The following is a 21,538-nucleotide window of genomic DNA, read 5'->3' as shown; positions in this document are numbered from 1 at the left end:
ATGGGAAAATGTTATTGCAAGTGAAAAGTTGTCTTGCAAAAGAACGGAATTTTGAGAGAAGTAAGGAACATCTCTTTTACTGGTACACCAACCTTATTCTTTTTGTCATCTTGGGTCAACGAAACAATTTGTAAATATTGACCTAAGATTTTATATGAAAGCCCTGTCAATTTATAAGATGGCTTTCTGATATATTCTTTTTCAAAACATTGTCTTTATTACGATTATATAATTTGCGAAATGCCGAATTCAGGCTGGATTACTTACAAACTTGTATCATCAACTTATTTAAAGTCATATTTATCAGTGCTCCTGTGTATTCAATCGTCTGGAAGACATAAATTCCAGTTGCAGATGATTGTAGTGTAAAGCGTTAATAAAATAAAGGCAGATAGGGGTAGTGAATTTGAGGTCATATAATGCAAATTCTTTTTGGCATGCCATCATATCTTTTCAAGTAAAACACCTATATAGATGTGTCAGAATTTCCAGTTTTATTTCCTTCCAATTTAATCAGATAGTCCGAATAATTCCAGTTATTATAACATGAACACGTGGAGCTGTGTTGTCTAACCTTTTTCACAGCATCTACCAGTTTTTCCGGACCTGGGAGTGCATATACAATTTCCGTTAACAAATGAACCATTATTCAGACAATCCATATTACAAATTTTGATATCTATCCGAAGTGGATTTCCGCAGTATTCTTTTAAAGCTTCTTCATCCCACCTTTCCAGTCCACAAATTTTCCGCTTCCTGATTTGGTACCCTCCCCCACAAGTCTGACTGCACGCACTCCACTCTGACCACGGTAAATGGTCGCATAATGTTGCGTTTTCGCAGTCTCCACTCATTCCGAGTGCACCAGTTAAAAGAGGGAAAATCACTAAAAGCCACATTGTGGTAATGAACCGGAATGCTTCTTTTCCAGTAGTCCTCAGGTATATTTACTATGAAAGCTAACAGGAAGATATGTGAACAAGAGGCCAACTTACGTCATATTGGCCCTTTTGTCCTAAAGAATAATTTCGCTTTTATTCACACATAAAAAAAATTGCCACAATAATGTGACCTCATTCTACCCAGAGAGGTTGTGACATATTCGTCTAGTTTGTCTCTCTCTTCCTGAATACATTTCATAAATTATTTGTATGTACAAAACGGTTCTTGAGAAGAAGTTTTTTGAAGAATATTCCTATATATTTTAATGTAACACTTGGATTCTCTCTTGTGACCCAGTCCTAGCCCCGGGGTCATGATTTTAACAATTTAGAATCTACACTTCCCTAGGATACTTCCACATAAGTTTCAGCCTTTCTGACACAATGATTCTTGAGAAGATTGTTTAATATTCCCATCCAATTTTTGTCGTTCTTGTTTATCTCCTCTTGTACATGTAACGGAGACTTGGTTCTTCAATTTAACGATTCTCAAGCATCCCTTTACACAAAGATGCTGTGTATCATGTTTGGTTTAAACTGCCCAAGGGGTTCATTAGAAGAAGTTCAAAATGTGAAACGTTTACAGACGGATAAACGGGCGGACGACGGACAAAGAGTGATCAGAAAAGCTCAGGTGAGCTAAAAAATATGTAGATAACAATTGCAATCGATCTCATATAACTACAAAAGGGATTTTTTATTTCTTTTTTTACACTACTTATAGAAAGCACGGTAAATAAAGTTATCTAGAGGCTTTTGAAAAGAATCAATTAATTAATGTAGGGAATAAAGATAGGGCTTAGTAGAACATATGCTAGATATGGCTATCCACCTTTGCTTCTTTGTTTGTTTGTTTTTTTTGTTTTGTTTTTTTTTTTGTTTTGTTTTTTTGTTTTTTAGATTTTTATGTTCTGTGAAATCCATTTTAGGTAGGTTAGGTCGCACTCACTTTGGTTGACTGAATGTTGAAAGTATGAAATTAAAATGTGATTTACCAGTACTCTAAAGGAATACTGAAAATAAAATCGTGCATTCCCAATCCTCAGCCAGGAAGGATAACTCTTTAATTTATAATTTTATTTTAAAAGTCTCAAAATAAAACTGGAAATGGAAATCTTTTCAAGCAACAATTTTCATTTTATGCCTCTCAATGTGATTCAAGATTCTTTGAAGTGTTTAGAAAAGTTATTTAAAAAGTTGACATTTATACATCAGAGAAGTAAGTAAAACTACATATTAAAAGAAATCAAAGTTCTTTTAATATAGCCTAAGTTACCAATGTTTACTATTTCAATTAAGAAGACTATTCACTTCTATTTCAATATAAGTGAATCAATATAAGGAAGTTTATATCCGTATACTATACTTGACCCCCAAAGGTCCTTTTTGGATTGGAATATTTGATGACATCGAGGGAGACTGGTGAATCTACTCTTCTTATCTACAGCCAATCCAAGTCAACAATTTAACGCTAGTCAAGGTAACGATCACTGAGAGGAAATTGTGTCGCCCTTTGGCGACCATTTCATGGACTATGGGCAGATGAACCTTGTGAAATGCATTATAATTTCATCTGTGAACTGCAAGAGTAAGCTTTTTTCGGTATCAGAGCCATAATTGTATGTACGCATTAACAGTTACAGTTTAAAGTTTCTTCAGATGATGTCCTAGAGCTAGGATGGAGTCATAACAAGGAAGCAAAGTTTAGCAGTACAAATGTAGAAAACAATCCCATCTTTTTCCTCAAAATTAATAGGTTGATGATGGTCATTTTAATGTCACAATATTTTCAATAAGTGCAGATTAAAGTCTCCACGGGGTAATGCAAGACTATATTAATTTTGGAGATCTCATTTTATATGAGAAAATACTGAGTACACCAAAAGTGATCAAAATCTTTTCTCATGCTCGATCATACTGACATGGTAACATCTTTTGGTAGTAAAGATTGAAATTTTTATCAAATTATTGTCTCTGGAGAGAGGACAGTGTCCGAATTTGGAATCCAACTTTAATAAAGAATACATAGAGGGAAATCTGTCAAAATGTTTTACAAGAGCATCTGGGCAAGATAAGTCAAATTTAAACATGGAAGATTGTGCAGATTGAAGTTCAAATCACCGTGGAGAGACTGGGGACACAAATGTGGCTTGGGGTTTAAAGGGACCAAATTAATAAGTGGATATTCAAACGTCTATAAAGATACTTATCACATATTTTCCCCCTTATCCCGTTGATATAGGTCATGTGATATCGTTTTCGTATCAACACTATGTATTCCTACGCCGCGTGACGTAATGTAAATAAACAAATACATGTGCATGATGGAGAGAATGACTTAATTTGTCAAATTTTCCTTTATTTGATATATTTTAACAAATTTTCATTCGTGAATTTAAAAAATATGTTCTAAAATACTTTCTTTCTATAATTTTTGTACGAACTATTTCATACAACGTAATAATATTTATTACGTTATTCGGTCCGAGGTAACCGAAAGAACTTTGAATTAGTTATAAAGACATTTAAAGTGAATAAAAATATGTGATAAAAAGAATCTCCCATGGTTTGTGGTTTGATATGATTTTTATCCAACTCGTTGTGTGTTTTCTATCCCCTCGCCAAGGCTCGGGGATAGAAAACACCCAACTCGTTGGATAAAAATCATATCAAACCACAAACCATGGGAGATCCTATATATAGCGGGTTTTAAGTAAACGCCCTACCAAGCCTCTTTCTTAAGTCCTCACTTAAATATTTACAGCAGCGAAAGATAAATTTCAGTATTGTATATAAGTGTATCCGAGAAGTGGTATAAATCAGATGTGGATTCTAAAAAGTCTAAGTAACTTTTAGAAAATTTGAAATCAAAATTTTACCGAATCAATAGCATCAAAATAATTTACCTTTTCACTTCGTTAATCATTCCCAATCATAAATTGAACTTCAGGCTTTTTGACATAATCAACAGTTGCTTTTTCAATAAACACGAAACTCGTTAATTGGTCATTTATTTTCTTAAAAACATTCTGATTGGACACATACGTACTCTGAAGTTGACGTTAAAAGATGCTTGTGTTTCTGATTAACAATATCCAACAATCTGTTGGAATTATCATATATACTTAATTTCTTTCAATTGGCTTTCAATTTGACATTAAGATACATTGTCGATGTGTTGTTAATTAACTCAATATATCCGAGTGAGCTTGAGATAAAAGATACAAATGGATTTTTTTAAATATTTTTTTTTATTTTAAGAACAGACTTCAAAGAGTGGGTCGGAGTCAGTTTTCAATGTGAATCGGAAGTAATCATGGTAGCCTTACTTACAACAAATAGCTTGCAAATTATGTTTTTATTTTGGGTCAAAGTTACTGTAGTATTCCATAATGATACACGCATCATTGCATGCAAAAATTGGAGTAAAATTTATATGTTTAATTTTTTGTCAATTTAGTCGGAACGGTATGGCACACCATGCTTTACATTGTTTACATCCGTACGTCGAGAATTGTTGGAGCGGAAGTAAGTGTACCAATTAAAGTGTTCAAAAATACTCTTTTTATAAAATAATAATGTCAGCTGCAAAAAGTTTCATTTAGATACTCAAATTTCACTCTGAATTTTTACGAAGAGAATTTCTAATCCATTTTTAGAACTTAAATATTAAAGAAACAGAAGGACTATCCTTATTAATTCGAACATATTAAGTATTTTCATCTCAGAGAATATCTTTTACTGAAAGTCAAAATGCATAAAACTAACTACATGTAATATTTTTTGCACTTACTTATCATAGAAGGACAAATGTTTAAGTAGACTTGTTTGGATAAACGAAAGCTTAAAAATAATTTTCAAATTAAACGGAGAGAGAAAAAAATAGAAATAGTTGTATTCAATATTTTATTGGTTAATTTCTTTGAAATTTATCCATCACGAAAAAAGAAAAAAATATATAAATGGTTTTGAAAGAAAATGAAAAACTTGGTTGACATCCGAATTCGGATTTTTCACATAAACATGCTTATAGATTTTATTGTTACATTTCATTTGTTGAATGTATTCGATCATTCAAAATTTTCCCTCACCCACCATAATTTTGACTATGCTTTTATTAAATGACAAAAGCATTTATTTATTAAAAATATTTTTCTCAAGAAAGTATACCTTATTTAGGGATAAATGCGTTACGCAGACATGGTGGTTTAAAAAAGGATTTCATGGTTTTTTTAGAAAAAAAAATCTCCCAACATGTCAGTTTTAGCGCATGGTAAGTCATTCAGAAACATATAGAAATTATGTTTACAAAATAGTTAGGAAAATGTCAGAAATGATCACTTCTACGTATAAATAAATAATGCATCATCTTTGTTTGACTTTTAAAAAAATCTGCAATCATTGATTTCTTAGTATAAGATTTGAAGTTTCAATCAAACAAATATCTTTTTTTTGATTACAATTGACTTAAAGAATCCGTGTACATATATCCATCTGTTGAACCTGTAAAATGTACACATTCATGATAAAATTTGAGACATATTTGTAAATATGTACTATTTAAAATTCTTTACATTTTCATTTAACAGACTGCGAAAAAAACTATTAAGAACATTCTTCACACTCGGCTCTTTTTTCATTTACGATAATTTGGTATTATCTTGATAGATTGTAGATAAGATGCACATTCTTCTGGTTTCTGAGATTAACCAACCTAACATTTCTCTGCCAATGCAGTCAGGAGTCAAGTGATGACTTTTTCTCCGACTCCTCATAGACTGGATTTGGATAATGGGATTTATTTGCACTTTTAAGAGATTTTAAAGATGGTTTCCTCCGCTGTATCATGGCAACCAGAATAATTAAAAGCAGCACCAATACGAACAATCCACCGACAGCTCCACCGACTACTGTTGCAGTGTCAAAGGGAGATGATAATTCTCTTGACTCTTGTCCCGCAAGGCCTAAGATATGAACACTTTTATTATTTTGTAGAAAGACCACAATGGCATATTTGATTACTTAATTTTTACAAATCTTACATTGAGAAATTGAAAATGCTCCGATAGTGGAAGTTCTTTCATCTGGACATTTTTTACAGTCCTGTTGACCTGATCTATCTTGGTAGAACCCTTCAGGACACTGAATGCAGGAATTCTCGGCGTAAATCCAACCTGGTCCACACTTAGCTTTGTTAGTTTGTAACAATAAAAAGGCATTATTTTAACAGAGTTCCTTTCCTTGAGTTGTACAAAGATTTAAAATAATCTATTTAGAAACATATTAAATAATGTGAACAGTATGTAGTCAATACATTTTCTTTGCATTAAAAACAAGATGTTTACAAATATAATGGAATTTTATCTCTGCATTTGCTTATTCATATACCCCGGTATATTATATTATCCGAATTACACAAGCAGAAATACAGAAATATAAGCAATTTCTGTTTTCAAAGGAGACTATAATTATGTGTTTAATCTTGTCTAGGATTCATATCTGCAAAAGCATACCACAGACTAGGTGTCCATTAACCTGATAGAATGTAGATCCTACAGCACAAACTTCATATATTTGTCCAGCTGACATTTCTCCAAAGTCGCATGTTAAATTTGAGCAGGTACTGAGAAACCTGCCCGTTTGGAAAAGATCAGATATCTTTTGTCCGTGATCATCCATCTGTTGCATCAAAAGTTGTTTGTTTGTATCAAACCTAAAATTATTTGTGCTGAAAACTATATGATTCTATTATCGAGATTGCATAAATAAACATAAAAATATATACTTAAGTAAAGTCTGGAACGAGAATTGATTGACTTATAAATTTTAAACTTTATTATTTTTTGTGATATAAATCCCTCTTTATTCCCGAGTTAATAAAATAAGCAGTGTAGGATAATTATTACGACAATTTTCCTTCCATAATCATCCATATCTGCAATATCTTGGACGAGAGTTGTTGCCCCTCTATCCTTTGGAAAGGCCAATCGCAAAGTAAGATGTCTCCTGCGGAACAGAGTCCGGACTGATTAATACAGTCTCTTAATTCTGATGCATTTAAACTGAGATGTGTACAGTTAAACGTGAATGTGTAATTTCTTCTTAGATAAGTTGGCTCCGGCTCTAAATCGATACAGGAAAAATAAGTATTTGTAAGATTGCTCGTATATAATTAACTTCGCTCTTGATTTTTAAAGTTTAAAGTTGTATTACTCACTTATACATGACGTGGCTATGAAATCTTTATGAAATTCCGGATTCCAAAATCCATTTTCACAAGTATGTGAATCATTATTTTTCAAAAGATACCCTTCATCACAGGAATGTATGGAACACTGTAAAGCTCCCTTGTTTTGGCATCCCAAAAATCCATGAAATGGAACAGGTGGAGCTGGGCAAGCTTTATCTTAAAAAATAAAACGTATGTCGTTTTTTTCTTCATTGCTTCCTAACTAAAGTTTACAGCTAGTGTAATGATTATCATTTTTTATTAATAATAACATTATCGATTTTTTTTTTTGTTTCTGATTGAAACTCAAAGCTTTCCAACTTGAAATTAGATATTAATCATATCACAGCTTTTTTTTTCAAACAGGAGAAACAAAACCCTTAACATTATCTGAATATAATGCAACAATTCAGCGAGTCCAAAGAGTATCATATAAACTGAAGCTTTGCTCTGTACGTTTTCAACCCCATATATTGGCCTCTGTTGGTCTTTAAAGAACATGTAATAGGATAAGTAATTTCTGTCTCATTTCTATGAGTCTACCTGATCATTAAAACTATGAAAGTACTTTTAGTTTAATTCAATAATTATTTGCATATTGCATTTAACTCTATTATCAATAAAATCCGGCTATGCATTTTACGATTTCGGAAGACGCGCCGCCTTTGCTAATTATTTACATACACTTAGTTTATTATACACTGATTTTATTAGCTAAATATACGAGGGAGAGATAAGAAGCTTTTTAACGAATTTTCGCATTTCAACATAGGTTCAATAAAGACCTATGATCATAAAATCACATCCTTTATTCAAGGTTCGTGCAATATGAATTTCACAATTTTGATAATGGTCTTTTTTTTTTTACAATTATGCCAATAGTTTAACTGCTTGATATCTAGGAGTAAAAGAAAAGAGTTAAAAGATTGTAATGCTACTGATGATATCAGCCCCATGCCTCAGAACCAAGGGCGGGGGGTCATGAAAATTGCAAATTTTCTTCTAAAATCAATAGATCAATTGGCTAAATTGGTTGCTTTGGTGGCCTTTAACTGAAAAATTTTGATGTTATAAAAATATAAACTATCATAATCAATAACTTCAAGAGTGTGTGCAGTGTAAGCAAATCGAATAATCCGTGAAAACAAAAAATGTTCAAGAAAATATTTATACATACACTTTTATAAGGCGTAAAGTTATAAAGATTGACGTTGTTATGAAGAAGCTTCCTATTAGTAAAATTCAATGAATTGAACTTAAAAAATCAAAATAGTAAACAAACAATGCAAACGTTTCATTGCCCCCTTGACGTTGGCATTGAAATATTTGGAGATAACGAGCAGTATATAAGCTACCGGTATTAAACAACAGAAAATAAGAATAGAGCAAACATGGACATTGGATACATTGGAGGTGTGATCAGGTGCCATGGAGTAGTAAGCATCCCCTGCCAACCAGAAACACCCACCATAAGCTTTTTGTCATGGTAATGATCGGGAAGTACAAAGGTAATCCGTCGCCAATTCAATGTGTAAATAATATCAATGGACTCAAAATCCCCAAAGAAGAGCAAGCATAAAGATGTCGCTTAACTCAAAGTCCTGTAAAACACCTTTAAAATGGTATATTTTCAAACCTATCCATATAAATTACAGTGTACACAAAGCATAAACTACCACTTTTGTGTCAGGTAATTTACCTTGTATTTCTATTACTCTTACTGTAAAAGTACAATTATTTGCGTTCCCAGAATTATCAATTGCGTTATAAACAACAGGATGATCTCCAAAAGAGAAGAAGGCACCATTTTGGACGTTGCTTGAAAGGGAAAAGTTTCCAATGTATTCTTCAACGTGTATTGGCTCCCAGTTTACATAGGAACCTTTTCCTGAATCATACTTCTGTACCCTCTCTGAAGGACAGTTTGTAAACTTAGGAGGACTTTGATCTAAAATGGAATATATATGACAGGCTTTGAAACCCGGGTATCGGAATATTACACAAAATTAATTTATTTTCCCATTTTGAACGAGAAGGGAAAGATAGAATTATTTATAACCACCATTTCCCCACTAATCAGCGCAAAACACACTTATTAAATTATCAATATAATTATTATACAATTTACATTTCTTATGTAACTCTTTACAAACCTGTACAATTTTTTAGGTCCGACAGAAATAAATTTTTTATAAATGTATTTATTATTTATGCCCTGTCCATATATATATGATACAGATGAAATCATCTTTTGTGGTGCATTTGTACTCGTCGCAGAAATCGGGCCTTGTACATTCTGTTAAATTTTAAATCAAAATGCAGTGTTTTGAGTTTACAATTGTGAAATATCATCAAGTCACGAACATGTGGAGTTGTTTCTTAAATCGTAACATGTTGGGAGACCGCTCATGTTAATAAAAAGTTACTTTAAGAAACCATTATTAATATTTAAAAGAATGAAAAAAAATATGATTTTCAAAATTAAGCAGTAAAATATATATATCAAAAATAACTACAGACAACACAATCCTGAGGACAAGGCATAGCCTTCTGCACCCCTATATCCCATCAACGGATTGGATCAGATGTGCCTACGGTTTGTAAGCATCACATATTCGAAATTACACACATTTATTGAGCTGTTTTATTTGTAATGATCTAGTAATGGAACGCTAATATATGAAAGTGAAATATGAAGAGAAGGAACTGAATTCAGACTTTCTCCGTAAGGTCAAGGTCTGGTAAATGAAAGGTGCCTACAGATTTATCAAATTGCTTTATAACGTTAGCTTGGTCAAATAAGGTGTTTCGGGTCATAATTTGAAGATAAACAAGATGAAAAATCATACCGGTATTTTGAACAGTCATTATCAATGAAAAATTAAGAAAACCAGTCATGAATATGGGAGTTTTTTCATATTCGACAAAGGAAATGTATCCAGATTGCCTACCTTTCTCAGAAAACGGGTAATTTGTATGTTCATGACCTCTTCTTTACAATGATATCAAATTTAATATAGGTATCGGAATTACTTTTCATATGATTTCAAATTGAATGCCATGAAAATACCCTACATAGTTCTGCTAAAGCCGTAAGGTACGGTTAAAAGAAAATTGAAATTGATTATGACGCCATAATGGATCTAGTACAACAAAGCAGACTAAAGTCATTTACTAGATCTTAACCTTAACAAAAGAAAGAAGAAATTTGTAGAAAAATTAGTGTATAAATAAACAAGGCCTAAAAATAAGTATGAAAGCCATCATGTAGCATTTCCTTTTATGATTAGCTGCATTTAATGACAAGGTCATTGTATCGATCAAAAAATCTTTGAAATTATGACTGCAAGAGACTGTCGAGATTCATTTTTTCATCAATTTGTTTTTAAATAGCTTTCTTTGTGTTAGAAATTGTTCATACTTCAAGCACACTCTTATTGTTTATCGAATCAACTGAATGACATTTACTCCGTATGCTGGTGATAGGGATAAGGTAAGTTTAAAAAAGTTGAAGTCATCACGTTTATCATAAAGCTTTTTGGTCGGAATACCATGAACGTCTTTTTCTATTAAAATATCCAAACATGAAAACAAAATGTGTCAGACTCTGTGGTGTCTTTTATTTAGAGTTTACTGGGACATAACAGTCGACATATGACTAAAAGTTACTAGAGTTAATTGAAATATGTCTGCTTCAATCAAGCTGAAACTTGTACCAACGGGAATTCCAACAGATTGTTGAAGACTTGATCTCCAAAAAATATCAACGATCAGAAATTAAGGTATACCTTTATACTCAGATGACCAAAAATTCCACTGATAAGGACGAAAAACCACCTATTGCACATTATACACCTATGATTCTTGTGTTAAATTTCAATTTCAAATAACTAGGTCAATGACCTAGTTTTCATGCTAGTGGCCCCTGAGTATTACTCGGGAAATACCTCAATTTTTTACACTATGAGCAATTTTTTCTTCACACACAAAATATTACAAGCAACAAAACTCTTTAAATAATGAAATATTATAGCAATGGAACAGCGTTGCTTCATATAAAGAAACGATTAGAGTTTTGGCCATAAATGTGATAATTATTATAGTCCGAATTTCCTCTGTCATATTTATATTTTTTCCCCATTTTTAATCGAGCATTACAAAAATCTGACTGATAAGAACTCTAAATTATTTATAGCCTTAGCTTACTTTTGTTGCCCTAATCCTCATGGTATTAATATAATATGGGGTCAATGATCAAATTATTGAGATATATTGTCTGGAATGGTTTTTGTACATACTTTTGAATTTCTTTATTTCATAGCATTCAATTATTTGAAATAATCTATAAGCTTTAACACGTATACTATTTGCAAATTGATGTTTAAAAATACATGTAATCTTAACTTTGTGGTTTACAGTGCAAGAAATAAAAATTTTTGACAAAAATGAAAAATTAAAAATTTAGTCCGAATTTCCTATGCATTACCATATATTGACTTTTGATCCTGTACTTTAAATAATAAAATATTAAATTTTTAGGTTGATTTTGATTTAAAACTTGCTTATTTTATCGATTTAGAACAATTTTTGATTTAACATATTATACTTATTAAAATTTCCTTTCCGTTTTCTGAAACCTGAGTAAACGTCATCCTTAAAACTTCTTGTAAATATCAATTTTATTTACAGTACTTGTATGTACAAAATGAATGTTTTCTAATAAATTATTTTTGCAAAAGACCAAAAAACAAGGCAAATTTACTTGCAAGTTCCATTTTTTAAAAATGTAGCGGTCGATGATGTCAAAAATTTTAGACTCTAATTTACCGTAAGGGAATACTTATATGATTTTTTAATGGTAAGTTTAATATTAATTTTGGTAAAAGTTTGTAATTTCAAATTTTGTAAAAGTTCGTTTGAGATTTTTAGCATCCACATTTTACTCCACTTCTAAAATAAAAAAAAATATACTATTGTACAAAACTGTTGACGTTTCTTCTTTATTGCTGTAAATATTTCAGTGAGGCTTGAACTTTTACTGGAAAACGCTATGTTTCGATGTTTGCAAGGACTTTATTGAGTTTTGGAATCCAGTATAATAGGTATGGTAATTCAAATTAAAGGAACTAAATGGATCCCCAAAACTAAACTATTATTCTACAAATTTAAGTGTTCGGTAAATTATCAATGAAAGCGACATGATCTGTAAAACGCATCTTAGGAAATGTTTAAGTAAAATATTTGTGTAACAAAACACAAAATGTAACCCCATGTTGGTAAACAGAAACAAGAATAAACTATAAACTTAAGTCCTATTTTACTAATATATTAATCCTACAACAATCATTAATTTTTTTTCTATTGTTGTATTAGCAAATTAGGTTGAATAAATTTAATGAGGAAAAACAATGCCGAAAGCCCTGAACAATAACACCCACGGACCTTTTATGGAGTGTCTTTAAACATGTAAAAATGGAGCAAAGAAATTGAATGATAAATATATCTCATCCGACTTTGTATAGAGTAAAAGCATTAATTAACAGATTTCCACAAAGCAGCTTTGCTAGTACCCCCATATAAACTTTTTTAAAAATGCACATTCTGTAATACTAGTGTTTATTTCTGTAAAAGGCTTTCAAAGGAGAGACGGTCCTTAATTTTGAAGGTTAATTGAATTAACAGTATAAAACTTTTACCATGTTCGTTCTTAATTTTGAAGGTTACATGAATTAACAATATAAAATTTTTACCAAGTTCGCAGCGTGATCCGTAATACCCCTCTATACAGGAACAATTGAATTTGTTAACTAGGTCGTGACATGTTCCGCCATTGTTACATGGGTTACTTGCACACTCGTCTATTTCTAGAAGAAATCAAATACTCTAACAGTAAACTCTTATATTGTAAAATTCCTGCAGCAAAGTGACAGAGTTCTAAGTTTTATTGGAACACATATATATTAATTTTCCTACATGTATTTGATATTATAATCTATCTTTCTGGCCTTCAGCATCATTCTGTATTTCTAGTATTTCTTTTAGTAGTACATGTATTGCTTTTAAGGAATTATTCAAGTACCGAGTCAATATTTTGTTGTGTGATTTCTTTGTGTTTCAGATTGTATTGTATATATGGAACTTCCTCATATCGAAATAAATGTGTTAAAGGTCATAAATGAAATCAAACAAAAGAGATGATGAAAAGAATTTTCTAACCAAATTAGCACATAATGAAAATACATTTCCAAACATTTCATCATAATTATATAGAGAATAACACATACCCTTTTCCACATCACATCCCGTATCAGCCAGCCTCCGGCCCTCTGACTGATATTGATCGAGGGCTGATACAGGTTGTGATGAGGAAAGGGGTATGTTATGTAATGTTTATTACATATTTTGTGATAAAATACAGTACCTGTCAAAAAACTTCAAAATCTAATTATGAAATTTAATAAACTTAATGGGTGTACCCAATTCATTCTATAATTTATCTTTATGAAATGAAGCGTACATGTAGATACTACATTTACCATGTTCACATCGTAGTCCTTGATACCCATCATGGCACGAGCATGTGAATTTATCAATTAAATTGTAACACGTTCCTCCATGCATACATGGGTTACTGGCACATTCGTCCTTATCTAAAAAATAGAATGGAAACAAAAAAAATCACTGTTTGATTACACCTTGTTCTTACATAATTCGTATGTTTCAATTTATCAAATTTTTGGGGGGAATATAGTAGACTTAGGCCTATTCTGGGTCATTTTGTGATACTTCTACCAAGCTGTAAACTGAACTGAATCCACAATATTTTACAAGAGCAGATTCGATTAGACTTGCATGAGAATTATAGGTAACACATCTGTACAAAAAATCCCTTAATACCACGAATCATAAACACGGACCTTTAAAACATCAGAGGTGGGATAAGGTGCTATGAAGAAGTGAGCATCCCCTGCCAACCGGTTACAATCGCCTTGTGCTCTTTGTCAGGATCGAAAATGACGGAGAAATTCGTCCAAAAAATCAATGTGTAAACAATGGATTAACAATTAGTATGATAATCATTAGTCTGCATTTGACTTTCTGAGAGATTGTGTTTACTGACAAGGTTATTGTATCGACCATATATCTTACGAAATGATGACTTTAAAGGAGATTGTTAATATTCTTGTTTTATCAACTTGTTTGTGAATAACTTACCTTGTTCCAGACATTATTCATACTCTCTTGCATATCGAATGAACTGAGAGATATAACTTTATAAATAATATTTCATATTTCATTATTCATTCCAGGATCGATGATTTGAAAATCAAAATGCTTTATTTACTTCTCCGAATCAATAGCAGTTTTATTATCCGTAGATTATATATATATATATATATATATATATATATATATATATATATATATATATATATATATATATATATATATATATATATATATATATATATATATATATATATTCTTGAAATGCCAGTAGCATAAACATAGTTGCCTTTTCTTGCATATCTAAATATGTTTTGAATGATGGTAAATAGCAAACGGCACCCTCGTTTCTTGTAACTCAAGTTAATAACCAGGTTGACAAGAACAAGTATATCTGTTAATCCAATTGTGACATGTTCCGCCGTTGATGCATGGGTTACTGGCACATTCATTGATGTCTACATATCGAAAAGAAAAGTACAGGTTCGGAAAGTGAAATTTTTGAATCAGAGTTACTAGATACTGTATGCTAAACGTTAAGCATTCTTTCTCAAGAGAACTCAACTTTATTTTTACATTGATTTTGACAACGCAGTAAAGCTCATCAACTAATAATGCGTTTAAAGGAATTAACACAATGATGATAATACACATACCTTGACATCCAACTTCATAAGTGCTAAGACGATCACAGTTACCGACTATGGTAACACAATAATATCCTGCACTACAACTTGTTTCTTCACACCGCTTGTCTTTCATCCACTCACACTAGTAAAGTTTTCATACAAAATCGTTTTAGTTAATTTGAGAATATCATTAGTGTTTTTCTGTTTGCTTTTTATAATATCATTTTATTGGGACTCACTTATATGGAGGACGTTTTTGACAGAAACAAATCATCAAACTGTTGTTTAAGACATTTGACAACATTTACTGTTGGAAGGCTGATGTTTTTCACGGGAAAGTTTTCATATATTAGATAAGATGGAGTGTAATGATTCATTAGACTCGTCTGGTTAAAAAAAAAACTCACCACGCTTCTTCGGTCACGTTTATAATTAACCCATTCTCTTGCTTCTTCGTATTCACAGGATCCCACTTCCCGGCATTCCTCGTAAATATTATAATCACTACGCTTAGTTCGGGGAGCCCTGTTTCTTAAAAATGCCGATGCTATCTCTTTTGATGTCATTAGGTTCTCTAGGGACAAACGATCTACAATACAATTTTTTTCTTATTAATAATTTCACCAGAAACAATATTGAAAAACGAATGCAATAAAAAAACAGAACCCTTAAGATTTACGAGTAGTTTAAAAAACAGCAAAAAACTGAGCTGTACAAATTCAATAAAGATGAACAGAAAATAAAACCTAAAATTAAAGTTAAGTAAATGGATACAGTATCATTCACAAAGATTTTAAACATAGGTAGGTTATGATAGAATAAACACAACACAATCTACTTAAGAGACAGAATGAAGGTATTGCTGTTTTTATTATAAGCCTTAGAGATAGTGACGTGTATGTTCTTTATAATATTTTAGCTTAAGTGTCGTGATATTTCCTTTTTAATTTTTAGATTAAATCTTCAGAGAGCATTTCAGTATTATGTTGGAAAAACAAGACTGCACTAAAATGACATGATCGGCAAAAACAACTTTTAAAACAGATTTTTTGACTTGCACACATGTCAAACATTGTCGATATACATTTCCATGTCCTTAATAAATGTTTAATAGAAGCCAACCGTACCAGACTCCATTTTATAAAAAAAAGAAAAAAAAAGAAAGATTTGAATTAATTATGTTCCTTAAGAATGATAAGATAGTATTGTAACGAGAGTAATGATAAGATTTGTTTTGAGATCGTAAGATTATTCCATTCTCGTTTGCCGCGTAGCGTCATTATACCCCCCGCTTGAAACATGTAGATACATGGCACGAGCATGTGAATTTATCAATTAAATTGTAACACGTTCCTCCAGCGGGAGGGTATATAAACAAAAAAAATTACTGTTTGATTCCGTTGTTCTTATATTCGTCTGTTTCAATTTACTTGGGGGGAATATAAGACTTTATTCTGGGGTACCCATCTCTTATCCGCAACTCCTCTCATACCGTTGAATGAATTTTGATGAAACTTTCACAGAATCTTTATTACATATTGCCATTGTGCACCTCCTATTTTACTTTTTGATCCGACACATATTTTGGGTTTTCCGGCCACAGGAAAACATGGACTTTTTCACCAGTTATAACCATGTGGGAGGCGGGGGGTATCATTTAGTGAGCTCATCGCTCACAGTACCTCTAGTTAAAAACTAGAGGTACTGTGAGCAATGAGCTCACTAAATGATACCCCCCGCCTCCCATATGAATATATTGGCAGTATCCATGTTTTGCTCTGGAAAAGTCCAAAATATATGTCAGATCAAAAAGTAAAATAGGAGGTGCACAATGGCAATATGTAATAAAGATTCTGTGAAAGTTTCATCAAATTTCATTCAGTGGTATGAGAGGAGTTGCGGATAACATAATCCTATATATCGAAAAGGGTAAAAGTTCGAAAGCGTTTGAACAGACGGACGGACGAAATGGTTAGTATTGACGTACAGACGGACGGAAATACCGATTACTATATACCCTCCCGCTTTTCAAGCGGGGGGTATAACAAAGTTTAATGCTATTCCTTCGCCAAGCATCTAATTAGGACGTTAAAAGTTGGGGTGTCGAAGCACGGTAGGTGTTGACACAGAAAGAAATCCTCAATATTCAACTGCCGTAAGGGCAAATTAAAGAACTGCACATTGTGTTCCCGCCTACCTCCAAGTTAATTTTCAAAATTTAACATATTCGATGATTTTTTATGATATTTTTTATAGATCATCATATGGATTTCATAAAACATTACTTATTTCTGAAAACAAAGAGAGATAGTTCTAAACTTTTGGTAAAATGTGTGTTTTTCACCATAGAAATCAACGGAAAATATTTTTAAAATATCTTTCCCCCTGCGACTTAAAAATTTCTTTTTACCGGTAATATGGACTGTTATTTCACAAATTCCTGCCAAAGCTTATTGTGTTTCACCGGGGAGGGGGGATATGTTTATTCACAAAAACCGACAAAATGCTAATTTTCCACCAATTTCAAAGCGATATACAACTGAAACATCAAATTTTATTAATATGTTAATATTTTTTTTGCCTAAAAAATAAAATAAAAAGATATGAGGAACATTTAATCATATCCAAGACAATTTCAAAAAATGGTGATGCTTAAAAGTCCGATTTCGATGGAAATTTCACTTAAAATTTTACTATTAAACTGTTCTTTGTATAAAACAAAGATTTTATGGCCAAATTGTCATTTATATTGAATTAAATAGTTTCCAAATGTAGGCTTGAATCGAGAGTTATCGTGCGTATTTCTTTGTGCCCCTTTACCCGAATATGGTAATCAAATCTTGAATGGCGCATTAAATAACTTACAATAAATTACTTTATCATTCAGTGATTTTATATTCAATAATGTTTATTTTATCTTTTCCTTGGTACAAAAGATGTTATTTACTAGAGATTTTCATGGTTATCATAACACGAATCCATGGAGCTGTATTTTCTTACCTTCTTCACAGCATCTACCAGTTTTTCCGGACCAGGGAGTGCATATGCAATTTCCGTTAACAAATGAACCATTATTAAGACAATTCATATTACAAATTTTGATATCTATCCGAAGTGGATTTCCGCAGTTTTCTTTTAAAGCTTCTTCATTCCACTTTTCCAATCCACAAATTTTTCGTTTTCTGGTTTGATACCCTCCCCCACAGGTCTCACTGCAAGCACTCCACTCTGACCAAGGTAAATGGCCACATAATGTTACGTTTCCGCAGTCTTCACTCATTCCGACTGCACCAGTTAAGATTGGGAAAACCATTAAAAGCCACATTGTAGTAATCAATCGGAGTGCTTCCTTTCCAGACGTTTCCATGTATATATACTGCGAAACCTAACCAGGAAGATATATGAACAAATGGCCCATAGTTACTTATGTCACATTGGCCCTTTTGTTCTTCAAAATGTTTTCGTTTTTTATTCACAGAAAAAGATTTTGTTGCAATATTGTGACCTTACTCTACTCAGAGAGATTGTGATAAATCGGACTAGTGTGTCTTTCTCTTCCTCAATTGATACTATAAATCAATTTTATGTACAAAATGGTTCTTGAGAAGAAGATTTTTGAAAAAAAAATCATATATTTTTATGTAACTCTTGGATTCCTTATTGTAGCCTCAGGGTCATGATTTTAAAAAGTTAGAATTTACACTACCCCAGAATGCTTCCACATTAGTTTCAGCTTTTCTGGTCCATTGGTTCTTGAGAAGATTTTAAAAGAATTTTCCTATATATTGCAATGGAAAAAAAAACTCCCTATTGTGGTCCCGTCCTACCCCTGGGGTCATGGTTTTAACAATTTAAAATCTACACATGATAAACTTGTCCTTGTCAACTTGGGTATGATGAAACACGCCATGAAGTCGGTGATGCTTTTTACGTTGTGTTGTAGCAGCATATGTACCTGTTGATAATAATTATTTGTAAGTCTTTTAAAAAGATAACTTTCTCATAAAAAATGCCAATCATAAGGTTTTGCTTTTGTACAACATTATTTTAAATTTACACTTCCATATTTCATTTTGTAGCGTATTAAATTTAGTAAGCAATCTTTATTCTCGTTAAAATGACCATATTTGCAATAAGGTCATATTTTGAGGACGTGATATGTTTCAAACTAATTATTTTTAAACTGAATTTTATAACAGAATATTGCGTCAACATACCCAATACATAGGTCTCGGGGTGGGTTTACATGTGGCGGTTCAAAAGGGGATAATTTCTCCTATAAGACCTTTTCGTCTTGTGTACCTTTTTTCATTTTTCTTTCATTTCCTTTTTGCGGCAAATGTCATATTAGTTTAAAAGGTGAAAATGAAGTTCTTATGTAAGCAATAAAACATGCAATTACACGCGTTTTCCCTATTTCATGATGTTATTTCTAAACAAGTCGTCATCAATTGCAAAAGATTCTGACGAATGAGAAATACTTGTTTTGCTCTAGAAATTGCATGTTTAATTTAAATGTTAAAACCAATTTGCGATTAACTTTGGGATATAAAATTTTAAAAAAAAATTATACAAAAACCTTTCCATACAATTTTAATATACTTTTTTATGTTTAAAACGTAAATGTTGTAGAAAATATGTATGTTAGGAAATAAGAGTTCTTAGCAGACCTATTTTTGTACTCACATGAAGTAGAATTTGTGAAAAATCTTATGCGTGAAAGGAAGAAAACACTTACCGTGGCCTTCAACTCGACATTTAGATATATGGACCACGTATTGTCATTCAACAACTCTTATTTCCATTCTTATGTCGATTAGATATATCTCAATGAGCATAAAATTAAGATACCACAGAGTCTGACACATCTGTCTTATATTTGGATATTTTACTTGAAAAGACGTTAATGGTAATCTAACAACCAAGCTATATGATAAACGTGATGGCTTTTACTTTCCTCTACTGTCAACTTCCCTTACTTATGCAGCAATATACCTTCATTACCTGCATACAGAGTTTACATCTCTTAGTTGATTCGATACTGTATAGACAACTTCTAAAACTAAATTATTGACAAATTGTTTGTCCATTACATGTATATTTACAATGATTTGACGACGGATTTTTCCGTTATTTCCCGATCATGACAAGGAGCAAACAGAGGGTGTGACGGGTCGGCAAGGGATGCTCACTCTTCCATGGCACCTGATCCAACCTCTGATGTTTTGGAGGTCCGTGTTTGCTCTGCTCCTATTTTGTATTGTTTAATGGACTTTTGTTCTTGAATACTTTTCGTTATCTCCATATGTTTCATTGACGTCATACAATTATTTGCCTTAATAGAAGCCTGATATAATTATTTTTATTCTTTTTTGAAAAGTGTACAGGCCTTTTAACGCTGTTTCAATTTTTTTTTCCAGATTTTCATTTATTCAATATTTTGCATGAAAAAAAATGCATTGGTTGCCTGGTCAATTACTCTAATTCTAATTTATGTTTAAAATTTACGCTTGAATATATATTTCATTCGTATTTTAAAGATTTTTTTAAATAATATTGAGTTTAATCTTGATTGTCAATTAGAATTTGTGTCTGTACAGACATCCAACCATTGGTGTTAAGCGCAAACCATCGGACTTTCGAGTCTTACAAATGCAACCAAAAATGTCTCTCTTGATTTTTATGCAAGATAAACGATTGCAACCCATGCAGAAAACTTACATAAACCGATTACACTGGTTAGGGATTTATTTTGCAATGGATACAAACGTCAATTAGACATCGAATTAATCAGTTCATAAGATTTTGCTACATATAAGTGATACGCTAAATGCTTTCAAGTTTTTATATGCCTACATATCATTTTGCAAACTTGACTACACATTCAATTAATAAAATATTACTGAAAAAAAATGAGAATATAATGTTAAGAATATTGCAACAAAATATATAATGCAAAAAGGTTCATTTATTTGATGAAAAACTTTGTACATTTACAAACTGACAAATAAGAGTGAGATAAAAGTTCTTTATTAGAAAATAGTGTTCTTCACATGGTATTCAAGGAAAGCCTTTGTTAATTTAGAATGGATACGTTGAACCATGTCCTATTGTCTACAATAAAAATATACCAAATTTGACATATTCTTTTCATATGCACACTTTTATTACAAAGACACCATTAAATATATTTTGCTAAATAGTATACACGTTTGAGAAACACTTTCATGACATATCTGTGTTACGTTTATAACAGATAAATGAAATAATCCGCAGCTTACCTCTGGTGGGTCCTGAGAAGTCGCCAGTAAAGTAGAATCATCATTGTTGGGAGTACCCTAAATAATCAGGTGGTATAATTATGCCGATCTTTTATCAAGCTTATTAATTGAACAAAACAGTGATGCATAACAAATTAGGAAATATTGAATTACTCGGTAAAATTGTCTACAACAACTTTGATAATTCAATTAAATCTTATAGCTGATTGTTGGGTTGTTTTATCTTACCGA

General features: G+C 31.8%; 3 protein-coding genes across 3 annotated transcripts in view; all 3 read right to left on the bottom strand.

Moving 5' to 3' along the window:
• The window catches only part of LOC134238853 (neurogenic locus notch homolog protein 2-like), a 44,063-nt gene extending 25,585 nt beyond the window's left edge, over positions 1-18,478 (bottom strand). Inside the window, exons 1-12 of the mRNA XM_062720958.1 lie at positions 18,027-18,478; positions 15,434-15,615; positions 15,054-15,168; positions 13,707-13,820; positions 12,921-13,034; positions 8,870-8,953; positions 7,159-7,347; positions 6,848-6,966; positions 6,477-6,620; positions 5,984-6,130; positions 1,073-1,125; positions 575-936 (exon numbers count right to left, since the gene is read on the bottom strand). Coding sequence (XP_062576942.1) covers positions 575-936; positions 1,073-1,125; positions 5,984-6,130; positions 6,477-6,620; positions 6,848-6,966; positions 7,159-7,347; positions 8,870-8,953; positions 12,921-13,034; positions 13,707-13,820; positions 15,054-15,168; positions 15,434-15,615; positions 18,027-18,393 — 1,990 coding nt within the window. The 5' untranslated portion in view covers positions 18,394-18,478. The remainder of the gene's footprint in view (positions 1-574; positions 937-1,072; positions 1,126-5,983; positions 6,131-6,476; positions 6,621-6,847; positions 6,967-7,158; positions 7,348-8,869; positions 8,954-12,920; positions 13,035-13,706; positions 13,821-15,053; positions 15,169-15,433; positions 15,616-18,026) is intronic.
• Positions 5,477-7,295, bottom strand: LOC134238867 (uncharacterized). Its single transcript, XM_062720977.1, has 4 exons — positions 7,159-7,295; positions 6,455-6,654; positions 5,984-6,130; positions 5,477-5,905 (listed from the first exon to the last, which is right to left on the bottom strand). The coding sequence occupies exons 1-4, from the start codon at positions 7,164-7,166 to the stop codon at positions 5,679-5,681; spliced, it is 582 nt and encodes a 193-aa protein (XP_062576961.1). The 5' UTR covers positions 7,167-7,295; the 3' UTR covers positions 5,477-5,678.
• A 2,472-nt stretch (positions 18,479-20,950) lies between the features above and the next one.
• The window catches only part of LOC134238862 (cell migration-inducing and hyaluronan-binding protein-like), a 33,456-nt gene continuing 32,868 nt past the window's right edge, over positions 20,951-21,538 (bottom strand). The window contains exon 24 of the mRNA XM_062720968.1: positions 20,951-21,140. Coding sequence (XP_062576952.1) covers positions 21,108-21,140 — 33 coding nt within the window. The 3' untranslated portion in view covers positions 20,951-21,107. The remainder of the gene's footprint in view (positions 21,141-21,538) is intronic.

Source organism: Saccostrea cucullata, unplaced genomic scaffold (genome assembly GCF_032062105.1).
Source record: "Saccostrea cucullata isolate Sc308-1 unplaced genomic scaffold, CSIRO_AGI_Scuc_v1 ctg729, whole genome shotgun sequence".
In the NCBI taxonomy this organism is placed as follows: Eukaryota; Metazoa; Mollusca; class Bivalvia; order Ostreida; family Ostreidae; genus Saccostrea; species Saccostrea cuccullata.
The sequence above is the reverse complement of the archived record's forward strand: the minus strand, read 5'-3'. Positions and strand labels throughout refer to the sequence as shown.